General features: G+C 49.3%; 1 protein-coding gene across 1 annotated transcript in view; it reads left to right on the top strand.

Annotated features, from left to right (window-relative positions):
* TONSL (tonsoku like, DNA repair protein) overlaps positions 1–24,333 on the top strand; it is a 612,770-nt gene that overhangs the window by 97,794 nt on the left and 490,643 nt on the right. Inside the window, exons 3-6 of the mRNA XM_069621801.1 lie at positions 11,893–12,035; positions 13,454–13,637; positions 14,727–14,856; positions 15,189–15,360. Coding sequence (XP_069477902.1) covers positions 11,893–12,035; positions 13,454–13,637; positions 14,727–14,856; positions 15,189–15,360 — 629 coding nt within the window. The remainder of the gene's footprint in view (positions 1–11,892; positions 12,036–13,453; positions 13,638–14,726; positions 14,857–15,188; positions 15,361–24,333) is intronic.

Here is a 24,333-nt window from a genome sequence, read left to right on the forward strand (position 1 = left end):
GGCCATACAGTCCTTATGCTCCGAGATAAGGACGAGGCTACCGTTACCGACGGAGGAACCTCTCCCGTCGGGGGATCCAGAACCGGGACCTTCTGGTGTTCCCCCTACCAAGAAAAGAAGGATCCATCCACCACCTCCTTTTCAACCGTCGCGCCCCGTCCAGCCCTCCTCCCCGTCCACCCGAGGGGATGATACGGGGACTGACACGGCAGCGACGGGTACGGACGACGAGGCATACGACGAGGATTTTCCGTCGTCGCCTCCCACCAGGGCTTCTCTGCCCGACGAGATCGGATCTTTCCACTCCATGATCTCCAGGGCTTCCGAGCTTTTCCAACTCTGCCCTGAGGAGAAGAAAAAGGAAGGCTTCCTTTATCAGCGGCGCGAGGCCAAGAGGAAGACGGTCCTCGCAGTGCCTCTGTTGGACGACATTTGGGATGAGGGCCTTTCCCTCCTCAAGAACCCTTCCACGACGCCAGCTAGAAGAGACCGGTACGAGAAAAAGTACCGGGTCCCGGACACGGCCCCCCTATGCCTCCGGGCGCAGCCTACCCCGGACTCCGTCGTCTCCGCGGCAGCCAGGAAGAAAGCGGGGGGGGGGTGCGGCCTCCACATCTACTTCCCCGCCGGACGGCGAGGGAAAGAAATTGGATGCTATGGGACGTAGAGTCATCTCGTCGGCAGCGACGACGATTAAAGCGGCCAACGCCTTGGCTATCGTGGCCCGCTACGACAGGGAGCTCTGGTACAAGATAGCTCCCCTGCTGGATTTTCTGCCGGACGACAAGAGGGCGGAGGCCCTTGAGATCCTGCAGGAAGGTGAGGTGGCGTCGGACCACGCCATCACCGTGGCGACGGACATCGCCGACACTGGGTTCCGCCAGCTGGGCAACGGCGTTTGCCTTCGACGTCGTGGATGGCTCAAAGCTACAGACTTTCGGCAGGACGTCCAGACCAGAGTCCTGGACATGCCCTTCGACGGGGAACAACCTGTTTGGGAAGACAGTGGACGATTCCCTTCAGGCCATCAAGGCGGATACTGAGACGGCCAGGGCCCTTGGAGTCCTGCAGCAACGACGAACGCCCTTTCGGAGCGGCGGAGGCAAGGGCGCCTCCAAAGGTTCCGGCGGCGGTTTCGCTTCCTACCGTCAAGCGGCCCGCTCGTCGTCGCAAGAGGCCTACAGAGGACGAGGCAAGTCTAGCGGACCCCGCCGTCGTCGCCAAGGAGGTCAAGGCGGCAAGGCCGCGTCCAAGCAGGATTGAACCGGCCGTGGGGTCGGGCCCCCACCGAAGCACCCCGGTGGGAGGCCGGCTGGCGGGCTTCGTCAGCGTGTGGGAGTCCATCTCCACCGACCGTTGGGTGCTGGACGCCCTGGCCCGGGGCCACGCGCTCGAGTTTCAAAGAAGGGGCCCGCGCGTCCCCCCCGTGGCCAGGAAAGAACTTCACGTCCCTCAACTTCTCCTGGAGGTAAAGGCGATGCTCAGAAAGGGCGCCATCGAACTCGTTCCAAAGAGGCTTCGGGGCTCCGGAGTCTACTCGCGATACTTCCTCGTGAAGAAGAAGACGGGACGATGGCGCCCCATCCTAGACCTGCGACGTCTGAACAAGTTCATCAAGGCGCAGAAGTTCCGGATGGTCACCCTCCAGCACGTCCTGGGTCAGCTGGAGGAAGGAGACTTCCTATCGTCGTTGGATTTGGAGGATGCCTACTTCCACATTCCCATCCTAAAGGGGCACCGAAAATTCCTCAGATTCGTGGTCCAAGGGCGTCATTACCAGTTCAAAGCCCTTCCCTTCGGACTACGGTCGGCACCCAGGGTATTCACCAAGTGCCTCGCACCGGTGGCGGCGCAGCTGCGCCGCGAGGGGATTCACGTCTACCCCTACCTGGACGACTGGCTCATCCGCGCCAAGACGAGGGAGCTCGCCGTGGTCCACACGGCAAGGACCGTCCAACTCCTCACGGACCTGGGATTCTCTGTGAACTACGCCAAATCCCACCTGGTGCCCGCGCAAGTCGCACTGTTTCTGGGAGCGAGGCTCGACACAGTGTCCCTTCTGGCCTCCCCGTCGGAGGAGAGGACCAGGACCATCTTGGGCAAGGTGCAACGGATGTTGGTGGCCGACGCGGCCAAGGTGAGGTCCATCAAGTCCCTCCTCGGGATGATGTCTTCCTGCATCTACCTCATTCCCATGTGCAGGCTCCGGATGCGCCCGTTGCAAGAATTCCTGGATGCGCGCTGGATCCAGACGACTGGCAGCTTCGAGGAAAGGATCAAGCTCGACGAGAGTTTCCGACGAGCGATACGGTGGTGGGGCACCCGCGCGCATCTGACGGCGGGCATGGACTTCCAGACCCCAGCCCACCAGGAGACTGTGACCACGGATGCCTCCCTGGAAGGGTGGGGAGCGCACACCGAAAATCTGCACGCAAGGGGACTCTGGCTCCCGACGGAGAAGTCCCTGCATATCAACGTCCTGGAGCTCCGTGCAGTGTTTTGGGCCCTCAGGTCCTTCCTTCCGTCCCTCAAGGGCAAGGTGGTGAGGATCTTCACCGACAACACCACCACCATGTTTTACATCAGGAAACAGGGCGGAACCAGGTCCCCAGCGCTGTCCAAGGAGGCGCAGGACCTGTGGCATTGGGCCGTCGCCCAAGGGATTTTTCTGGTGCCGTTTCATCTGGCAGGGATAAAAAACACCATCGCCGACTCACTCAGCAGGGAGCTGCGCTCGTGCCACGAGTGGGAACTACGGCAGGATCTGGTGGATCGCCTCTTCCGACGGTGGGGCACACCCCAGATCGACCTGTTCGCGACGGCGACGAACACCAAGTGCCGGAGGTTCGCCAGCAGGTTTCCCCAGACGAGGAGCATGGGCGATGCTTTCTCGTTCCCCTGGGAGGGCCTGTTCAGCTACGCGTTCCCTCCCTTGCCTCTGCTAATCCGGCTCGTCAACCAGCTCAAGAGGTCACGGTGCAGGATGATCCTCGTCGCACCTGCGTGGCCGAGGCAGATATGGTTCCCGGACCTTCTGGACTTGTCAGCGTCCCCGCCGATCAAGCTGCCGGCGGACGCGGATCTACTCTCCAGGGAAGGAGGCGCCATCCTCCACCACGACCCGAAGTCGCTGAACTTGCAGGCCTGGCTCCTGCAGCGCTAGAGTTTGGAGGATACGACATACCGGCCGATTGCAGAGAGGTTCTTGCAAAGGCCAGGGCGTCCTCGACTCTTAAATGCTACGGACACAAATGGAAGAGGTTCTCTGTCTGGTGCCACGCACAGAAGATTAACCCTCTACGGATTACGGCTCCCCAAGTACTGCCGTACCTGCTGACGCTGGCCAAAGCTGGTCTGGCACACGCGTCCATCAAGATTCATCTTGCTGCGATCTCCCGATACACCAGAACCACGGGGCGGACGTCCTTGTGGTCTCATCGTCTGGTGAAAGAGTTCATGAAGGGACTGTTCAGATCGTTCCCGCCGGTGAAGGCTCCGGCCCCGGCGTGGGAGCTCAACGTGGTGCTGACCAAGCTCATGGGACCTCCGTTCGAGCCTCTGCACTCGGCCCCGTTGAAGTTTCTATCGTGGAAAACAGCTTTTCTTGTGGCCATCACCTCCGCACGACGAGTGGGAGAGATCCAGGCCCTTTCCTGCAAGGCCCCGTACTTGACTTTCCACGACACGAGGGTAGTGCTCAGGACGCACCCCTCCTTCATGCCCAAGGTGCCGTCGGACTTCCATCTCAACGAACCCTTGGTGTTGCCTGTGTTCTTCCCGTCGCCTTCGTCGCCGGCTGAGAGGACTTTGCACTCGCTGGATGTGGCTAGAGCGCTGAAGTTCTACGTAGACCGCACAAAGTGTTTTCGGAAGACGTCACAACTCTTTGTGAACTTTGGACCTGTCAATCAGGGGAAGGCTCTCTCGAAGGCTTCCATTTCCAGATGGCTCTCCGGCTGTATCATGTACTGTCATCGGTTGGCAAACCGACCGCTGCCTGGCCGTCCGAGAGCCCATTCCACCAGAGCGATCGCAGCTACCACGGCGTTCCTATCTGGTGTGCCCCTGCTGGACATATGCAGGGCTGCTACGTGGAGGTCGACGCACACCTTCACGAAATTCTACTGCGTCGACCGGGATTCCAGGGAGGAGTCCAGGGTCGGCCAAGCAGTGCTGCGCAACCTGTTCGCCTGAGGTGAGCCTGGTGAGGAGGTAAGATGCTTAATGTTGAGTTTATGTGATGCTTAATGTTGAGCCTTTGCCACCGCCCGTGGTTGTGCATGTGTGTACTGCTATGTATTCTTTATTCATGAGCATGTGAATCCATGCCAGACCCCATGCTGGAGAAGGAACAAGTTACTTACCTGTAACTTTTGTTCTCCAGCATGGGTCTGGCATGGATTCACATGCGAACCCTCCCGCCTACCCCTCTGCGGCTCTTCACTTGGTCATACTGCCACTTCACGTGCTTCCAAATCTGAAGATGGCTGCCAGAGGCGGTGCTTAGGTAGAGGGCAGTCATTGGCTGTGGTCAGTATGACGCAGAGACCAGTGATTGGTTATTACTACGAAAGACAGATCAGAAACGAAACTGATACTGGTTTTTTCTTTACCGAGGATTCCCAGCCTGACGACGGGGAATATTCATGAGCATGTGAATCCATGCCAGACCCATGCTGGAGAACAAAAGTTACAGGTAAGTAACTTGTTCCGCATTGGACTTGTAGTGCTTTGATGGGGACAAGATGGATGCCCCCACATATTTCGGTTCCCAGAACTGCATGTGCAGTCTAGTCCTTTGGGTGTGGTTCAGCCTAGAGACACCTGGGATACCCAGAGACTATTTAAGCCACGCCCAGGCTGAGAAACATGCTTTGTGTTTTCTGCACCTGCAGCGTGACACTCATCGTGTTCGGATCGGTCTCCAGTAGGCCTGCATCTTTCTTCTGCGCTCAGCTCCTGCAAGAGCAATAACACCGTTGGGCACAGCCTTAACTTACGGCGCTTCTGCCCATCATTCAACGCTTTTTCTGTTCTGCGGGCATCTTCGGCGGTGTCATTCCCATCCCGGCACGCTGCTTCCTAAGGAAAAGGGAAAAGAACAGAAAAAAGGCATTAGTAAGTATTCAGCAAATCTTCGCTTATTTTTAAAGACTGTACGAGCTTCACACGCTTACCTGAATCCCAGCCGCTCTGGGGGAACTCTGTCTCCGGAACTTCTCATCCATCTGCAAGAGGGAAAAGACACTCCAGGTTAGCGTGGCAACATCTAGAGGCTCTGCATACGCTCTCATTCACCTTCAGCGCTACTCATCTCAGCAGCACGTCGCCATCCCGGGACGCCGGCCATCATCTAAGGAAGGAAAGGAACGAAGTTAGAGAACTGTTCAAAAGACTCATTATACTTACCTGTCGGACTCTTGCCAGTGAAGTAACTAGGCAGCAACGAGCCCGCATCAATCAACGCTCCCCTGCGCTGAAAGCAGGACGGAGAGCACACTTTACAAGAAAACAAGGTGAGCTGTGGATCAAAGGGAAGGGTTGGACCCCGGGGAAGAAGGGGTTCAAGCACACAGACAATAGGGAGTTAAACTCTACCAATCCTGTGTTTCAGGCCCAGTCTCCAGTGGCGTAGACTCCAGGGACGGGTTCGAGGTCGTAAGAGGTCAGAACAGGCTGAGTGACGTCCCCGTGGCTACCAGTTGAGCGTTACACTTGATGGTAGTTAGATTACAGGTGATCTACCTCACAGGTGGTCTACCCAGTTTGGATGGATGCTGGTTCTCAGATGACATTCCCACAAGTGGTGCCACTGCAGCTTTGGACCGGTCTGGTGGCACAGACTTGCAGTTCTGTCTTTACACTGTCGGTGCATAATAATTGTGAGGATTCAGTTGCTCCTCCTTCTGGTCCTCACTGACGTTTCCCACCATTGCGCATGTTGGAATGTTAAAGGCCTTGAACTTCTCTGCAACTCGAATGTAATCTGGTGGGTTTGTACACATACCGAAAGTGCTGCTCTGCTGTCCACACCTTTGGCAGAACTGCCCGGACTGCAGCGGTGCTGTTCACCGTTGGTACACTTGGGGCAGCCGTGGCTCTTGAGCTCGAAGTGCTGGCATTTCCTCTTCTGGGAGGAGAGTGTAGAGTCTCTTCCAAGCTCTGGTAGCATGGGTGACCCTAAAGGCAGTGTCCTGGCTGGCGCCCTCTGCAGCTGCATCACCAAGCTGGTCTGATTCAATTTCACCCATTTCACCACTTGATGTCTCCGGTCATATCCTGGGGCTGTGTAAGGAGACACCAGTTGACTAGGTAGACTATACACTGTGTCCTTCATCTCTCTTTCCGGGCCAGTTCATCAAAGGAAGGTGGTTTCTGGATCCATTCTCAGTTGTAGCTGCAGAAGCATCAGCAGCACTGATCTTGCTACACACATTACGTGTTACTGCCTGACCAGTTTCAGGTAGTTTGGCTCAACCTCCTTCTGCTTGGAAGCCAGCCACAGAATCGGTTCAGTTCTGGCCATATATTCTGAGAGACTTTCACTGTGTTGGTGGTGGTTGGCATAATACTTAAATGTCAGCTCTAGATCTGACTCAGTGGCTCCAAAGACTCCATCCAGCATGAACAATGTCGTTCGATGTGGGGTTTGGGTGTGTGGCAAGACATCAGAGACTCTCAAGAGCGCAGCGCCTTGTCTCCCTGTCAGGAGCGCTCCAGTCGTGGATTATCTGGTTGGTCTGGTTCACCATTAACCAATATTCCTCTTCACATCTCGGGGTCGGCTTCTCACCTGAGAAGGGTCTCGGGCAGATATAGGGTCCATGTTATGCAGGTGTCATGATACCCTCCATTCAACATATGCTTGCCAGCATTCGCCATGGAGGAAGCGTTCAGAATGTTGCCTCTATCCTCTGGTGTAGGACTGGTGTGTGCTACACCCAGGTGAACTAGGATTGCTTGTGGGTGCAGCTATGATGGCACCTACAGTGGTCACTGCAGGGTGAATGTGTGCAGTGTTGGTCAAGGCATGGCAGGGCTTGAGCTAGGCAAATGTGGTGTGGATGGTAGGCTAGCCTATAACACTGGCCAGATGTTGAATGCCCAAAGAGGATAGGACACTATTGAGTCACACATGTGGATGGTAAGGGGCAATGTCTCAGGGTCGACGTTCCTAGTGTCATGGCAGACCAGGATGCTGGTCCCTGCTAGGCCAAGGTCATTACCCAAGCACTTGACCTAGCCTGTGAGGGACTCGATGGACATAGTAATTTTGAGCACCTGTTGTAGGGGTGTGCTCCATGGGACATCACCTATAATGAATTAATGGTCAGTCTTAATTCCCCTCATGCTCAGTCCAGCTGGCTACCGGAACTCGATTCATGAAGCTGGTGCCTGGCTATCTGCTGTGGTGGCAAATCACAATTAATTCAAGAATATAAACAAATCCCTATCCACAAATGTGCATAAAAAACCTATTTACACGAAAGAAAAATCGAAATGTACACTAGAAATATAGACACTAACCCTGAGAAGAGAAAGGGTAGGTATGCCTAGGTCAAGGTAGGGTAGGATGGGATAGGTATAGGCACTCCAGAGGTGAGTTCAGCAGTGCCTCAAATGTAAGGCGATGGTCTTGCCGCTCTCCACCCATGCATCCCCATAAGGTTTGGTGGTGAAGGTCATGATGGCTAGCGTCCAAAACACATTTTCCCCCTTTTGTCTCTTGACAGGGGAGCAAGGGACTGGATGCTTAGGGGCGCTACGGGCATCCTTGCCCTGAAAGCACCAAATGCATCCTGTAGCTTGGCCAAGTATCTTTTGAATTTTTGGCTGTGGTCTCTGAAGCAACAACGAATCTCCTAAATGGAGAGTTGAGGGACCGCTTTAACATGCCGGTAAAGAAGGACAGTCATGAATTTCATGCTAAATAAATGGGCACAAGAAGTAGGTGAAATGTGGCAGAAGTCCTCACAGTTGCACAGAAGAGAAACTAAAGATATTTGGCATCATTACGAGTTGGGCAGTGCAGTAAAAATGCAGCAGTAATACCATTCACGCCACATTACCACACCACCCAACTATAAGTTTGGCAGAAATGTAAAAGATTCACCTCCAGCTAGAACTGGAGGTAAATCTGCTGACTTTCCAATGGGAACATACTCCGCCGCCACCACATGTGATCCAGCGGTAAATCTGCCAGACCAAGTGGTGATAACGGTAAGACCAGTGGATTTACAGACAGAATACCGCCCAACTCGTAATGACCCCCATTGTCAGGTGAGATTTCGTTCAATTTCTGATTTGGCCATGTACTAAGCAGAGGTTGATATAACATTGCCATTACATGAGTTCAAGTTAACATAAGACGCACTCAGGCCTATAAATACTTTCTTAAATTATTTCAACATCTTCACAAAACCTCTTTTACTTCCTTGAAGCATTATATATCTGTAAGGCTTTTAATATCAAAGTGCCCTTATACAAAAAGTTTAATATCATAATTCATCTTCATTAAGGAGACTTATCATCACATATCAGCCCTGTGGGGACCTCACCATCAGCACACACCATTTATGTGAGAACTTCAATATCATCACATATCATCCATGTGGGGACCTCACCATCAGCACACACCATCCATGTGAGGACTTAAATATCATCACATATCAACCCTGTGGGGACCTCACCATCAGCACACACCATCCATGTGAGGACTTAAATATCATCACATATCATCCCTGTGGGGACCTCAACATCAGCACACACCATCCAGTTGGAGGATTCAATATCATTGCATTCCATCTCTACTGAGACCTTGAGCATAATTACAAACTATTCTTATGGGGCCTAATATGCCATGACACACCATCCCTGTGAGGACCTCTATGTCATCAAACATCCCAGTGGGGACCTGAACATGACCACACACCATCCTTTTGGTGGACTCAGTGCCATCATATCAGTTCTATGGGGACTCCAGCATCATTACATACTATTCATATTCACATACCTTTGTATGGCCAATTGGGTGCATCTGTTGTTTCATTTGCATCACCTGAATGCATTTTCCTTCACCTTTTGGGTATTTTTGGTTAAATCTGCCACTATTTTTGGCAGTGTTTTGTTCAGTATTTTAACCTGAAGATAGGATGGAATTAGCATTTTTATTTCCAGCTATAATTCCACTGGAGGATTTAGCCCCGGGAGAATTATCACTGGTTTTCATTGCTTATTCCTCCAGTGCTAATTTCTTCAGGGTTAATTCCACCAGAGGAATTGGCGTCCATTTTCAATAACCCTTATATCAGCAGATTGATCAAAGTGACAGCAATTCCAGTACTGCCACTTTGACCCTTAGAGATGAACTTGTAATGAAACAAAATTAGTATCAATTAAACATTAACCCTGTAAATATGTTTGTATAATCAGACAAAATTTGATGCCAACATTCAATTAATTCACATATTAGGCTATAGGCAAGATGACATCAGTGCACATAATGTGTTGTCTTCACAGTGTGGAATTCAATATCAATTCACCCTAAATAACGCAATGCAAAGTAATCTGGAAGAGACATTTGACAGTATGGCCTTTGAGCAACTAATTAAGGTTCCCACACATATTCTGGGTAATACCCTGGATTGGGTAGCAACACAGTGAATGTTAGCATGTGCTTCACTTAGAGTTGAGAACATTAGCCTGCACCGTATCTAGACAGGATTGTGAATATTAGCGAGTGCCACACCTATACGGAATTATGAAGATTGCCAAGCACAGCACTTAAAAGGAATTGAGAATGTTGGCATGTCCCGCACTTGGATAGAATTATGAACATTGGCCTGTGTGGTATCTAGATGGTATTGTGAGGGTTGGTGAGTGCCACACTCAGACTGAATTGTGTAGGTCAGCAAGTGCTATACTTACACAGAACTGTGAATGCTTGCATGTTAAATGTCACATAACCCACTAACCAATATAAACTCTAACTCTCTGCATACTTAAAAAAACTCACACAACCAGCTGCACGCACTTCATCACACTGCAACAACACATAAGCTGCACCAACAGCACACGCGGACTGACACCGATCCAATACTCGCACCAAAGCTCAGCACCCGGTGTCTACCGAGCTGAAGCTGCCAACAGTACACCACTCCTCTCACTATCCTATGCCCCCTTCACCTTACTAACCCATCCCACCTTCTCATTTACAGATCCTCCAGAGCGCCTGGGGACCAATTCCGTTGGTGACGGAGCGCTATAGAAGTATCGTTAACATAACATAAGATCATCACACACCACCCCTATGGGGACTTCAACAAAATCACAGAAAAATAAGGAAGTAAATTAAGTCACATTGTGATTGGTTTCTTACAAAAGTAGCCAATCCTTAAAATTAATCTAGAAGTGTGTTGTGCAATGAGGGAAGACTTATGTTGCGTATCAATTAAATCCAATTCTGTAAACATACAAAATACACAAAAAACAGCTTAATTTCATTATTGTACATTGAACGCAGTTCAGGCCATTTAAAACACGATTGACTCTGTGTATAAATGGTTCCCATGAATCTGCTGTCTGCTGCCAAAGCATGTAGGGCATCTGATTTATCAAGTGTGTTGAAATTCCTGTCCGTGTGTTGATGACTGCAATACCACACCAAGCCTGTGGGGGCAGAGCTGAGTAAAAAATCAACACACCAAAATAAACACAGGTCCCTACAAAGCCATTTTTTGTTAAGTTCTAAAAATTGGCACAGATATCTTTTAAGTTGTTTTAAGTCATTTGGAAGGCATTACCATGTGGGGACTTGGGTTCAGGTCCCCACAGTGAAATCAAGTCCCCACAGCGTGTGCATGTTTTCATACCCAAGTCCCCACAAGGAGATATATATATTTCTCTTTTTCTCTTCTCCCCCCCCCCTCCTGCGAAGGAGGCTACTTACACTTTACACTTAAACACAGCAAAATCAATGAAACCAGAGAAACTGCAAATATTAAAGTGAGAAAACCATGCATTTAAAACTATATGGGAAGTGTGTGTCTTGTGCCACACCTTTTATATTTGCCCATTTTATCTTTGCCAGAAACTAGCATTGGCAACAGTTTGGGCTTTTGTGTAGGCATGGGAAAGGCCCTTACCATGCACTGCCATAGTGGTATTAATGGGCCATTGATGGTAGCAGGTGCAAAATGGTGCAATAGTCCCTGGGCATCTAATAGCAGTTTCTGGCAAATGCCTAATACATACACGAGCCAAAACGGTTGTCTTTGCCAATGCTTGTTTTTTTACAGGACTTCAGTGAAGGACATGCATAGTGCTTATAAATTGAGCGGCTGCAGGCAAACCTGGTTTCAACATTTTTATTGCACAAGTAGCACGTTTACAGCTACAATTGAGTAATTAACTCTCCGAATACTGCTTTGGAAAAAACGTTGACAGGCTTGCTTAAAGCGAACTGAAAGAGTTACCATGAGGAAGTGTTTTGGGCGGGGAGGGGCAGGAACTGGGTGAGAATGGCATAGTGATTAGCATGGCCATGGGTAGTCAATGGGTGGGCCAATTACCAAACACCGTCAAGCTTTGTGCCCCCCTCATATGCCATTTCTCTCCATCTGTAATCTAATACAAGATTTTTGGCTTTTAGGTGTCTCTGCCACCCAGTAGCCCAAACTAAAAAGCAAGTCTAATGGCAATGTATCCTTACTCTAGTGCAAAAGCTCATGTTCACAGGAAAACTTTAGCAAAGTTGGCTTTGGCAATTTTAAGCCAAATCTAAAAGGGGTAACCGCTTAGGTTGTGGATGTCTTGATAGTGTGCACCCCATGAACCTTTATAACGTATCTCTAACCAGTGCTATGACCTTTCTCTGAACTCTTCTCTCCCCAGGCCAGTTCCGGGAAGCCATTGAGGAGCACCGGCAGGAGCTACAGATCTGTGAAGGGGTCCATGACGTGATTGGTTCTGCTGTTGCCAACAGGAAAATCGGGGAGTGTCTGGCAGAGTTGGGGAACTACGAGGCAGCTCTGAAGGTGAGGGATCACTTGTGTCATGTTTGAGCAGTGGTTTAGAAATTGAAGTGGGATGGAGGGGCAGTTTAGCACAGAAAATTGCACTAGCCTTTCAAATATGAAGGCGGTGCACCTGGGTGAGGAAGACCCGTGTCAAACGGATCACGCTGTGTGGAGTAGAAAGAGGCAAGCAAAGGAAGAAGCTAGGTCGGGGGAGGGGTGTGCATGTTCACTGTCAAGGCTGAGTCCCAAAGTACAAGACTACTTGAAAGGCATCATTATGGGAAAAAAGGGTGGATAACAATGGGCCCACTCTGGCTGGGATCCATTTGTGAACACAGCGTATGCTTAGTTTTGCTCTTTGAGGCCTGAAGAACTCTTAAAGCTCCACCCCAGATGCGTACTGACTGGCTACCCCACCATCCTTTCACCCACCAGTCTGTGTCTGCTGCAAGATTAGCCGCGCGTCACACTTGGACTGTGAAATCAAGCTTGCGTATCACTACATAGAATTGTGTAGATTAGCCACATAGAAGAATTTGGAGAGTAACGTACTAACCACCCTCTACTGCTTCCTCCAACACACCATCAAACTCTATAGACATCCACTGGGCTAGCCAATTGTACACACACCCAACACAAGTAACACAAGCCTGCAATAACGAACCTGGACACTGGATCATGCCCATACAGATGAAACAAGCCAGTGCGCACAACCTGAAACACCATCCAATCTATACATGAAATGCACACTACTACATAACAAACAGTCACATAGAAACAACCCAGGCATTGGCCCTGTCCCGTACGGATACAAGCCCGTGTGCACAACCTGACCTACCATCCAATCTATGCATGAAACACACATACACACTACTAGATAACAAACAGTCACATAGAAACAACCCAGGCATAGACCCTGTCTCGTATGGATACAAGCCCGTGTGCACAACCTGAACTACCATCCAATCTATGCATGAAACGCACATACACACTACTAGATAACAAACAGTCACATAGAAACAACCCAGGCATTGGCCCTTACCCGTATGGATACAAGCCAGTGCGCACAACCTGAAATTCCATCCAATATACACACGCTACTATATAACAAACCGTCACATAGAAACAACCCAGGCACTGGGCCTCACCCTTAGGGATACAACAAGCCAGTGCATGCAACTAACCATCTGCAAGCACTCGCTCGCTCACACTCTTTCTCTCCGAAGTCTACACATATCACGGTTGAAACTCTTAAAATCCTGCCAGGTGAAAGCAGGTTATGAATATGTGACTGGTGTTGCCCCAAGAGCTCTTCATTACTTTCAGTGTTTGGGATTTTATTTTTACCCTCGGCAGCCACCATCAGTTGACCTTCCTCATGCAGTCTAAAAGCAGTACAGACTTACCCGTGTTCCCCTCTTCTCCTTGCATTGCAGCATCAGCGCCGGCACCTGGAGCTGGCCCGTTCAGTCTCCAATGACATAGAGGAGCAGCGCGCCTGGGCTACCATAGGCCGTACCTACTTGTACATCTACGAAGCCAATCAATCCAGCGAGTCCCTGCTGCAGGCCCAGACTGCCTTCCAAAAGAGCTTGACCATCGTAGACGAGCGTCTGGAAGGTGAGTTGGTATTTTTATTGTCTAGACCCAAACGTATGGTGTGAACTGGAGACTTTGGAGAAGCCTTCTCCCGCCCCTTTTCAGAATCCAAAATTGCACCTTTCTTTCATGTTAGCCTCCTAGGTGTTAGTATATTTTTAGTTTTGTTTATTAGGTGGTGTTGTTAGCACTGTCTGTAAACCAAAACTATTGGCATGGGAAGTGAGGATAGGCGAGAGATGGGGTGTGAGGAGGGACACTTCTCCTGTGGGTGGAGTTGGGCTTTGTACCCACCCATTGACTGCCCATGGCCATGCTAGCGCCTGTGGCTATTTACATCCACTACTGCGGCTACTTCGCCATCCAAAACACTGCTGCCCCTCCGAATCTCCTTTCAGCTAGCTCTGTGCTTTCTAGTGGGTGCCATTGTTCTTTCTGAGCATTCTTCTGAAAGGTAATGGTTTAAACTGCAGCTCTAAACCAGCTCCGCTGTAAGCAATAGGTGTCCTTTCATCTGTTCCTGTAACTGAATTCCTGTTTCAACAAGTATTTGCAAGGCCAGAGGTTTTGGCTCTTTTATGGGCATTAAATAAGCATTTCCAAACAGTCCCATAATATGCTTGGGTACTAACACCAGTTGTCTGCTGGTGCCATATTATGGCCAGGTAGTGTCATTATGGCAGTGCCTGGCAAATGCCTTGCCCATGTAGGGTTTCGAAATTAAGGCTGGATAAGCAGGAGCTAAAAACAGCTCCTGGGTATCCCCCATTAAGCAGTAACCATGAGCGACCACTGGGGAACTAGAAGCTAGTACATTGCGTTCCGCAAATCGAACTGCTATATAAGATGCAAACATATCAATTTGTCAATTATTTATTACCCTTTAAGCTTTGAATGTTGTATAAATCTGTCATGATGTGTATTTATAGACAATCCCAAACGCAGATAGTTAAATTCACATAGGTGAGTATGTTTGGCATCAGTTGGTGTGGGGAGCCAAAAGTAGCTCATGGTTGCTATTGGTATCAAGCTGTAATGTTAACATACATATTGTGCTTTTGTACTTCTAGTCTTCTGTAGAGCGTAACTTAGTTCTGCCCTTCCACACAGGACAAGTGGCATCGCGGGAGCTCAACGAGATGCGGGCCCGCCTCTTCCTGAACCTGGGCTTCCTGTATGACAGCATGAAAGACCCTGCCAAGTGCAACTACTACATCCGGAAAAGCGTCTTCATCTCTGAGTAATTGCTCTCTCAGCTTACTTGTATTCAGGGAGACGGTGATTGGATGTGGTCATTAATGCTTCAAACACATTCTCCTTCATTGCAATGACCTTCTTTTGTACTAGCAAGCAGTGTGGCCTGGATTTGTGAATCAATGTATCCTGGCACCTGGTCCACGTGCTCGAGCATTCATGATTTTATAGAACTGCTAAACTGGTTGAGTTCTGTTGGTGCCCTGAAGGTTTCAGATCTTCTTGCTCTCTGACAACACTTTAGCCATCAGTTCTAGTTATTTCCATCATGTGTTCAGGTTTTGTGTGGTTACTGTTCTGACCATGGACTCTTTGCAGGCAGACACATCTGTACGAGGATCTATACCGTGCCAACTACAACCTGGGCACCATTCACTTCCGTAACGGTGAGCACTCGAAGGCCATCCGCTGCTGGGAGGCTGCTAAGGAGTGTGCCAAGAAAATGAAAGAGAAGGTCATGGAGAGTGAGTGTTTCTCCAACATTGGGCAGGTGAGACCCCGACAGGCTTACCATAGTAGCAGTTTTCTTGTGTTTCCATTCATTACAGCAATTTTTCTCTGTGACGGCAGAGGTAGTGAGTCATGCACATAGACTATTTAGCAATGTGAAGGAGGGTGAAAACTAAAAACTATTGTTGATTTGATGTCTTGTATTAGACCTTATGAGGGTCAATTGAGGGATTAACTGACGATCCCCTTTCTGCACTCCAAACCTGTACTTCTTGCTTATTAGTTGAGAATCCTGTGCCAATGGATGAGGAAGAATGCCTTTGCGTATCATGGCGTCAAACATGGATTGCAGGGTATTTTTACTTTCTGTAAGGTTCGTAAATGCCTTTCTGATGCTTGTGAATCTGCTTAGAATCGCAATGCTGTGCATATAGTGCGACATCTAGTGGTAATTGCAGAGTATTGCATTTGGGGAATTAATTATATTAATCATTTTGGTCAAATATGCTAAGGATCTACACAGTTTTGTCCCCCCCTCGCCCACTATAAAGGGAAAGGATTCAAGGCAAGCAGCCTCCCCCGCCTTTTGGTCCCCCAGGGCTCAGTTCTACTTGCATAGCAAGCCACTGTTTAAGGTTCAGGAAAGTCTGCTAAAGGGTCTCTCTGGAATGGTAGGGCAGGGATCTGGTCACTCCACTCTCAAAGATGGGCTCCCGCTCTCCACCATAGGACCCAGTCCGCTTTGGGGCCTTCCTAGAGATAGACAGCTCCACCCAGATGCACTCTCAGCAATCTCCTCTGGTGTCTCTTTACACCTGTCAGATGGTAAGTTTCAGTGGCCTTCCTGATGGTCTGTCTCTTCTCTCTGTCCTCCTGTCTTGCTGCCTTTTCTGTCTGTTCCTTTCTGTGTCCCCTGTCTAGTGCAGTCCCCCTTATATAGCAGCGATGACACCACCAATTTTACAATCTTGAGGAAGTACCCTGCAATAATCCCTGGATTTGACAGTTACCCTTCTCCCTCCTCCCAAACCCAGTCTCCAAGTCAGGATTGGTTTGGAGGTCTGGAACAACATATGGCAATTCCCATTCGTCATTATCCTCTGTTCTCCTTTCAACTTTTTGGCAAAAAATTAGTTATGTATCACAACTTCATAATTTTACTAGCAACTGTCGGACTAAACATATTTCTGTTTCCACTAATCATGGGGAATTAGATAAGCCAACCACCTAATCTGTATCATGTAGAACGGCATTGTGCCACCTTTCTGCCGTTTCCATAAAAAGCACAACAGTTATGAATATGTAAGTTATTAAGCATATCCTAACCCGCTCACCAACTCTCAACATGTTCCGATCAGCCAGAAACCTAGTTTAACTTACAGTTCCCAGTGTCACAGGAAGATGAATTTTATATCCCCAAAATCGCCTGGAAATTACATAAAAATAGTACATAGATGAAATTCATCCGCCTTATGGCTGAGGCCTAAATGATGATAGTCCTTTTCTTCATGTGGGACAAATGGTCTTGCTCCTGCTTCCGGCCATTTGTTTTCACTGGGTCAGCCTGTACCTTTATCAGTCTCTGTGCTGGAAGCTTGCTCTTTGAAGTGAGTGCCCCCATTTTCACACATATTAGTCAAGCTCCAGCCAAGGGTAGCTTTTGCTTTCAGAGCCAGCAGGTCTGGAGAGCACTGAATTTCAACCTTTACAAGAACATTTTTATTGCAGTTGGTCATTAGATGGGAGATGCAACATCCAGGCTGGAAGTGGGAGATGTCCTTGTGAAGTTTTGCACACAGTCCGCAAAAGGGTCTGTCTTGGGCTGACCTTTTTTCGTGAAGACAACGTGGCTCTTCAAATGTCACTGGAGTTTTGTGGGTGAAACATCATTTTTGATGCTTGTGAATCTGCTTAGAATCACATGCTGCGCATATAGTGCGACATCTAGTGGTAATCGTGGAGTATTGCATCTTTTTTCTAAGATCGAAAGGGGACGTTGACTTGGGCGTGACTGTAACACTATCTCTAACTTGACGTGTAGTGTACCCAAAATCCCTCATGCGTCGAGGTCCTTCAGATTTTTCTTTTCCGCCAACCTAGATGGTCGTCTATGCGGAGCTCACAAGAGTTTTATATTGCTAACTTTATCCCATGACCTATGGTCGTCTAGTCTCTCAACTAATCTTCTCGACGACTGCCTCGTGGGTTCCAACCGCCGACGACATCAACAACTGCTTGTCGACTATCCAACTGCTCGACTACTGTCGACCGTGTGGCCTCGGCCCTCCAGCCAGGCCCTTACAGTAGCGAGAGTGGGTTCCTGGGTTTTTCATCACTAAGAATGTTTTTCCTTTACCCCTCTTTCTCATCTTGGTCTGGCTGCCGCTAACCTCTGCTATGAAGAGGACGCCCTTTAAATTTTGCCTGTCATGTAACAGCACGTTTCCTTGGAAAGGACATCCATTGTCGATGTAATCAGTGTCTTCCTTGGGACCATGACAAGCGGTCATGCAAAGCCTGTAAGATTGTTCGATCGAAAACATTGAAAGACAGGCAGCCTAAACGGTGGGCGGCCTATGCTATGCAGGCCAAAAGCCTTTCCCCCGTTGGCGCCGTCGCTTTGGATGACAAAGAAAACGTTGGCAGCCATGGCTCCGAATTGGAAGCCATCGACCTTTTCGGCAGAGCCTTCAGGCTCCCAAATGCCCGTCCCCGGCCGACAGGCCACTGTCTCTGTTATGGGGTGATCACACCGCGGCAACAAGGGCCTCCACGCATCATGGATACAAAAACACAACCCCTAAGGCCTTTTCGACGGAATTGTCAAAGCGCGCAACGCCAACGGGGCTGCCAAAAATTTAGACGGCACCTTCCGAACCTTGTGGTTTGGCGACCTGTGCGCAACCGCTTTTGCAGCATGCGACTGGGTATCCCTCTGGAACGGGCGTTCACCCTAAAAGACATACCATCATCGACACACCGTCCAAGGGTGCACAAGCACCTAAGGCCTCGGTGGAGTCACCGACCGCAACTGCGCTGAGAGGCGCCTCAAAACCTTCAATACAACAGCCCAAAAAATTTGCAAAAGCCTTGCGGTTATCATTTTGGTGGTCACAGAACACAAGGGCATCCCCTCTCGTCGAGAGGAATATTCTGAAGCCCATTAGCCTCTCTCCAAGGCCTTATTGGGAAACGCTCCCTCTCTTGGGCAACCTTTTCCACCCCCAGACCTTTCTGCCTCTTCCCTATGGACCAGGGAGAGGTTTGAGAAATACATGGATGATATGGCCCAGTTTATGTACTTTTCGGACAAGTACATTACACCAAAGAGACCCAGGGAAGAGGACTCCTGCCCCATTCCTTACAAGCTGCAGAAATTACCCATCTCTGCACCGGGACACCATGAAGATATCTTGGATGTCCCAAAGGACCCATCACATGAAGATACTTATGAAGACATTAATCCTTTTGCACAAGGCACGGCTGATCAAGACACAGACTGGGATCAAGATCAGGCGGAGGATCAGGGCCCTTGACTATCACCAACGTATACCCCTTGTGAAAGCCACAGGTAAAAGGAGGTTGTAGTCTTGGTACACCTTGGTGGTTCTGGGTGATTATAGTGGTTGTAGCAGTTGGAGGGGTTGGATTGGCTGTGGATGCAATTTTCCTTAACGATACAATCAGCCAGCTACAATTGTCCCAGTGCAAGATGGAGTTTCCTGCACATCAGTGATTGGTTCAGAGACCTTTGTGATGCAGTTTGGAACCTCGGGAGCGGTTCTAAACTGCCTTTCATTCAAGATCTGCTCAAGTGAGGTATCAGCCGTATAGAGAAGCAAGAGAAAAACCATAGCCTTGAAGACTACTTCAGAAGGTGCCAGAGAATCAGACTCAGATAAGTTATAGAACCAAATAAGAAGTTTAATGTTTGAAAAGAAATTCTTCTTAATACTGTTACATGAAAAAGAAGCAAAATGTAGAGTACCGTAATTATAGTTAGTTAACGAGGATGCTGTAGAACTGAAAAGTTTAACAATTCCTTGTGTAAATGTATCTTTTAGTTAAGTTAGTAGATTTGTGAATGATTTAAAAGTAACAGTGAGCGGAGAGATCCGCGTGTGCACTTTGCTTAGTTTTCAGTTACAAACGTGTACGTATTGAAAAGCCTGGCGCGCGACAAGGCTCGAACATTGCAATGTGTATTTTTTATAGCGAACTCGTCGGACACAAGTCGAGTTGCAATAGAGGAAAGGACGTAGCAAGGTGTGTCGGCGTGATTATTTATGTGAAGTGAAGCCATTACGAATGTTTTGTCAAAGCGGCGCTGAAGGAGAGACAGAGATCGAACCGCTGATAATGCAGTCACCAAAGATGGAGGAGATTACTGCAGTAAGTAAAAGCTTGTCAACATTGAAGTCGGTCATAGCGCAGCTTGGCTGTGCGGTGCATAGAACTCTATTTTGGTGTCTGTGAAAGAGCGTAGTGCATTTCATTGATTTTAGTGCAGGGAACGAGCAGTAGTGCGCAACTGCAAATGAAAGGAGTCTGACTAGGAGGTGCACGGCAGAGCACTTAGCAAAACCAGTATGAAAGACATTTGAACTTTGTTACAGTCAGAGGAGAAAAACAAAAGAACTATGTTTTAAAAATTATTTTTCATGAACTGGAAACAGGTTTGGGAAATCAAACTAATTGAAGATTCCTTCATCTAGAAGAGCTGGATGAAAGCAGCTAAAGCGTGACAGCATCTAGTTCTCTAGTAAGCAACCATTAGCACAAGGACTAAAGAAAGCAGCAGAGAATTGAAAAAGCAGCAGTGAGCAGCGTAGCAATTCCAAAAGGAAGTCTTTCATTCCCTAAGTAGCCGCTAGGCTTGGAGAGGAGGCAGTCGGGTAATCTGTGTGGTAAGTGAGGGAATATTGTAGTAAAGTTCTAGAATACATTATACTTGATGTTTAACCAGAGATGCATTTATTGCAGGTTTTCCTGAATTGTGCGTGATCCTGATGTTGAAGGGTATCGGAGGAATCCTGACCATTTATTATTTTATCCACTTTTCCCGGTCTGGTTTACTCAGTAGTTGTTGCAATTGACTGCTGGGCAAACTGGGGGTCTGGAGGACTATTCGTCTGCTCCTACATGATTTTGGCGCTGGGACCTGCGACCCCTGACCGTGACGTCATCTGCCTAGATCCCAGTTCTTCTTCTCCACAGAGGGATTAGTCACCTGTTGACGACCAGATGTTTAATGCTACTCAAAAAAGAGCAGCTGATCATTTCCAAATTGCAACACATGAGGCAGCTCCAGACGTGGAGTCCCCTACTGAACTCTATAAAGAGGGGGCTGGCCAATTCCTTTGCTATCCTTGTCTCTCACACGAGCGGTCAACCCCCGGGTCGAAAAAAAACTATTCCGCCCATCACCTTCCGACCCACTCTACATAAGGGGCCATGCTATACCAGATTCCTTGGTGGTCACTACCACTCGGAAGAGGGCGGGAGTTCCATTGTCTTCGGTGGAAGCCCCTTTGGACAAAGACTGTAAAAAGCTTTATGCCCTGGGTAAATGGGTCACCGCCTCTGCGGCGTACTACACAAGGATCGCAAATAATACCTCTCTTTTGGCGAGTTACAGTGATGTATAATTGGACCGAGTTCAGGGTGGTCTTCAAGATGTTCCAGAGCCCACCCGATCACGCCTGCTGGCGGTCGTGGCTGAATGCTGACAAGTCACCCATAACATATTGAAGAACACCCTAGACTCTGCTGAGACCGCTCGACGCACCCTAGCACAGGGGACCTTACTTAAAAGACACGCCTGGTTAAAGGACTCCGGCTTTAAACCAGAAACTCAGGCTTCTCTAATCGACAAGCCAATGGAGGACTCCAACCTTTTTGGGAAGGCTGTTGAGGCCGCCCTGGAGACAGCTAAGAAAGAACACGAAACGCTAAAGTCGCTTAGCTAGATCACGGCTAAACCCTTCCACTAACGTGGAAGCTCTAACTCACGCCGGTCCTTTCGTGGCCAATCTTGTTCCCACTCTCTCCAAGGACAATACGGCTCAGGGAATACCCCCTGGTCCTCTGGCCAAGGCTCTCTGGTAGCCACCAATACCAACAAAGAGGCCCTCGTAGGGGCATGGGTGGAGGCAGGAACTCTACTGCTAGAGGATCCCCGGCCTCCACCTCAGTGACTCACCGGTTCGGGTCCCCTCCCACTCTTCCCCCGGTCGTGTTTCGCTTGTCATCATTCATCCACGTTTGGGAGGGGATCACATCAGACCAGTGGGTGTTGAAGACTGTTGCCCACGGCTACTGCATCGAGCTTCTCCGCCCACCTCGATACCACCCACCGCAAAGCAGACTCCTGTTGCCGGAACACCTGCACATCCTGCTGGAAGAGGTTCAGGTCCTGCTGGAACAGGGCGCCCTAGAAGCCGTCCCCATTCTCCAGGTAAACAAGGGTATTTATTCAGTGTACTTCCTTGTAACCAAAAAGGATGTCGCCATGCGCCCTGTTTTAGACCTGCGCCTGGCTAACAAGTATGTCAAACCTCAAAAATTTAGGCTGACAACACTGCAGTAGGAAATCTCACTGCTGCAGCAGGGGATTACATGGCCACATTGGACATGAAAGATGCATACTTTCATATTTCAATGTTGCCAGCGCACAGAAAGTACCTTGGGTTCATGATGGAGGACACCCACTATCAGTTATAGGTTCTCCCCTTTGGCATTGCCTCAGCACCACAGGTATTCACAAAGGTACTGGGGGTAGTAGCTGTTCACCTCCGCAGGCAGTCCATCCTTGCTGCGACGACTGGCTCATAACAGTGGATTTGTACAGAACATGGCAAGCAAATACCCAGACGATTGTAGATCCTAGGTTTCTCTATCAACGAGAACAAATCTAGTCTAAACCCCAATCAAGTCAAACAATTTCTGAGGGCTCGAACTCGGACCTAAGACAGCCTTGTCTTTCCCTCCAACAAGAGGGTTCAAATCATGCTGTTCCAGATCCCTCCCTATGTAGCTAGTCACCAGGTGACCATACGCAAAGCCATGCGACCGTTGGGGATGATGGCTTCCTGCGCCTAGTTCCTCGTGCTCGTCTCTGCGTGCACCCCATGCAAGAGTGGCTCTCGAGCCAATGGTGTCAGGCCTGCGGCCAGTGGGACGATCTAGTGGTTGTCTCGGCAGCCCTCGTTCAGTCTCTGCAGTGGTGGTCAAGTGGAAACCTTCACCAACCCTGCAGTAGAAACCACTCTTACCACAGACGCATCTCTGACGGGGTGGGGAGCTCTCCGCCTTCAACAGATGGCGCTCGGCTTATGGTCCCCAGCGGTGGCATCCAAGCACATCACCCTGTTGGAACTGCTAGCAGTGTTCAAGGCCCTGAAGGCCTTCCAGACACACCTCCGGGGGAAGACAGTTCTAGTCCTCATGGACAGTACTACGGCCATGTATTACCTAAACAAACAAGGGGGCACTCACGCTCTAGGGCTATCCGAACTGTCCCAGAACATATGCAAGTGGGCTCTCGAATGCAAATTGTTCCTCCTTTAACAACATGTTCCAGGGGAACCCAATCTTCTGGCGGACGTACTCAGTAGAAACTCACCCCCCCCACCCGTAGCGCACAAGTGGAGGCTACAGGAGGACATTGTACACAACGTCTTCGCAGAATGGGGCTTCCCAGAGATCGACTTATTCGCCTCTCTGGAGAGCGCCCAATGCCCAGATTACGCCTCCAGGTACCCTCAGAACCGCTCCAAGGGGAATGGTCTTTCGATATCATGGTCCGGAAAAGTTGTCTACGCTTTTCCCCCGATTTCCCTGCTCAACAGAATAGTGCACAAGATGCACCAAGAGCCAGTCAGGATAATTCTGGTGGCCCCTATGTGGGCCCGCCAGCCTTCTTTCTCCCATCTCATGGCAATGTCCGTCTCCCCTCCCAGGAAGCTGCCGTGCCCGTACAACATGCTGTCTCAAGACCAGGGGGAAACACTACATCCATCCCCTCAATCTCTCAATTTAGCAGCCTGGCTCCTGAGGTCATAGAGTTCAGGCACTTCAGCTCCCTCAAAGATGCATGGACATACTCGGAGAAGCACGGAAACCTAACACCAGGCATTGCTGTTCCAGCAAATGGAAGCGCTTTATCATCTGGTGTAATGGCAGGGGCAACAATCCTATTGAATGTTTACCTTAAGACATCGTCCTTTACCTAACTCACGTGTTAGATTCAGGACTGCTTTTCAATTCTCTTAGTCAGCTTAGCCTCCCTTTCGGTGTACACCGTGTCCGAGAGCAATGTTTCATGGTGGAAAATTCCTGTAATTAAAGCCTTAATTGAAGGGGTAAAGAGACTTCATCCCCCTATTTCTAACCCAGCTCCCGGGTGGGACCTGAAAGTTGTTCTTACCAGACTAATGGGGCCTCCCTTTGAACCAATGCACACAGCTACCCTTAGAGCACTCACTTACAAGACCGCCTTCTTGGTGGCGAGAACCTCTATAAGGGGAATTAGTCTGTAAGATAGCTCAGTGGGTTGAGTGCTTGCTGCTGTGATCTGAGCATGATCTGCAGGTCACAGGTTTGAATCCCAGCAAGGCCAACTCCACCTTTCATCCTTCCGAGGTCGATAAATGAGTACCAATTTCGGTTGGGTGATATTGTATGTGCTCTGTAAAAACGCTTTGGATTAAGGTGCTATATAAATAACACATCATTATCATTATCCTTAGTGAGCTGCAGGCCTTTTCAGTTAGTACCCATTCGTCACAATTCACAAAGAGACAGTGGTTTTGCACACACACCCCCGGTTTGCTCCCAAATTCATCTGAAGTTCCATGTAAACCAGTCCATAGAACTACCCACCTTTTCCAAGAACCCCACTAACGTGGCGGAAAGAAACCTCCACACACTGGATGCAAGGAGAGCGGTTATCTACTATCTGGAAAAGACAAAGCCACTAAGAAAAACAAAACAGTTCTTCGTCTCAGTGGCA

This window comes from Ambystoma mexicanum, chromosome 5q (genome assembly GCF_040938575.1).
Source record: "Ambystoma mexicanum isolate Mex_15411 chromosome 5q, UKY_AmexF1_1, whole genome shotgun sequence".
NCBI lineage: Eukaryota > Metazoa > Chordata > Amphibia > Caudata > Ambystomatidae > Ambystoma > Ambystoma mexicanum.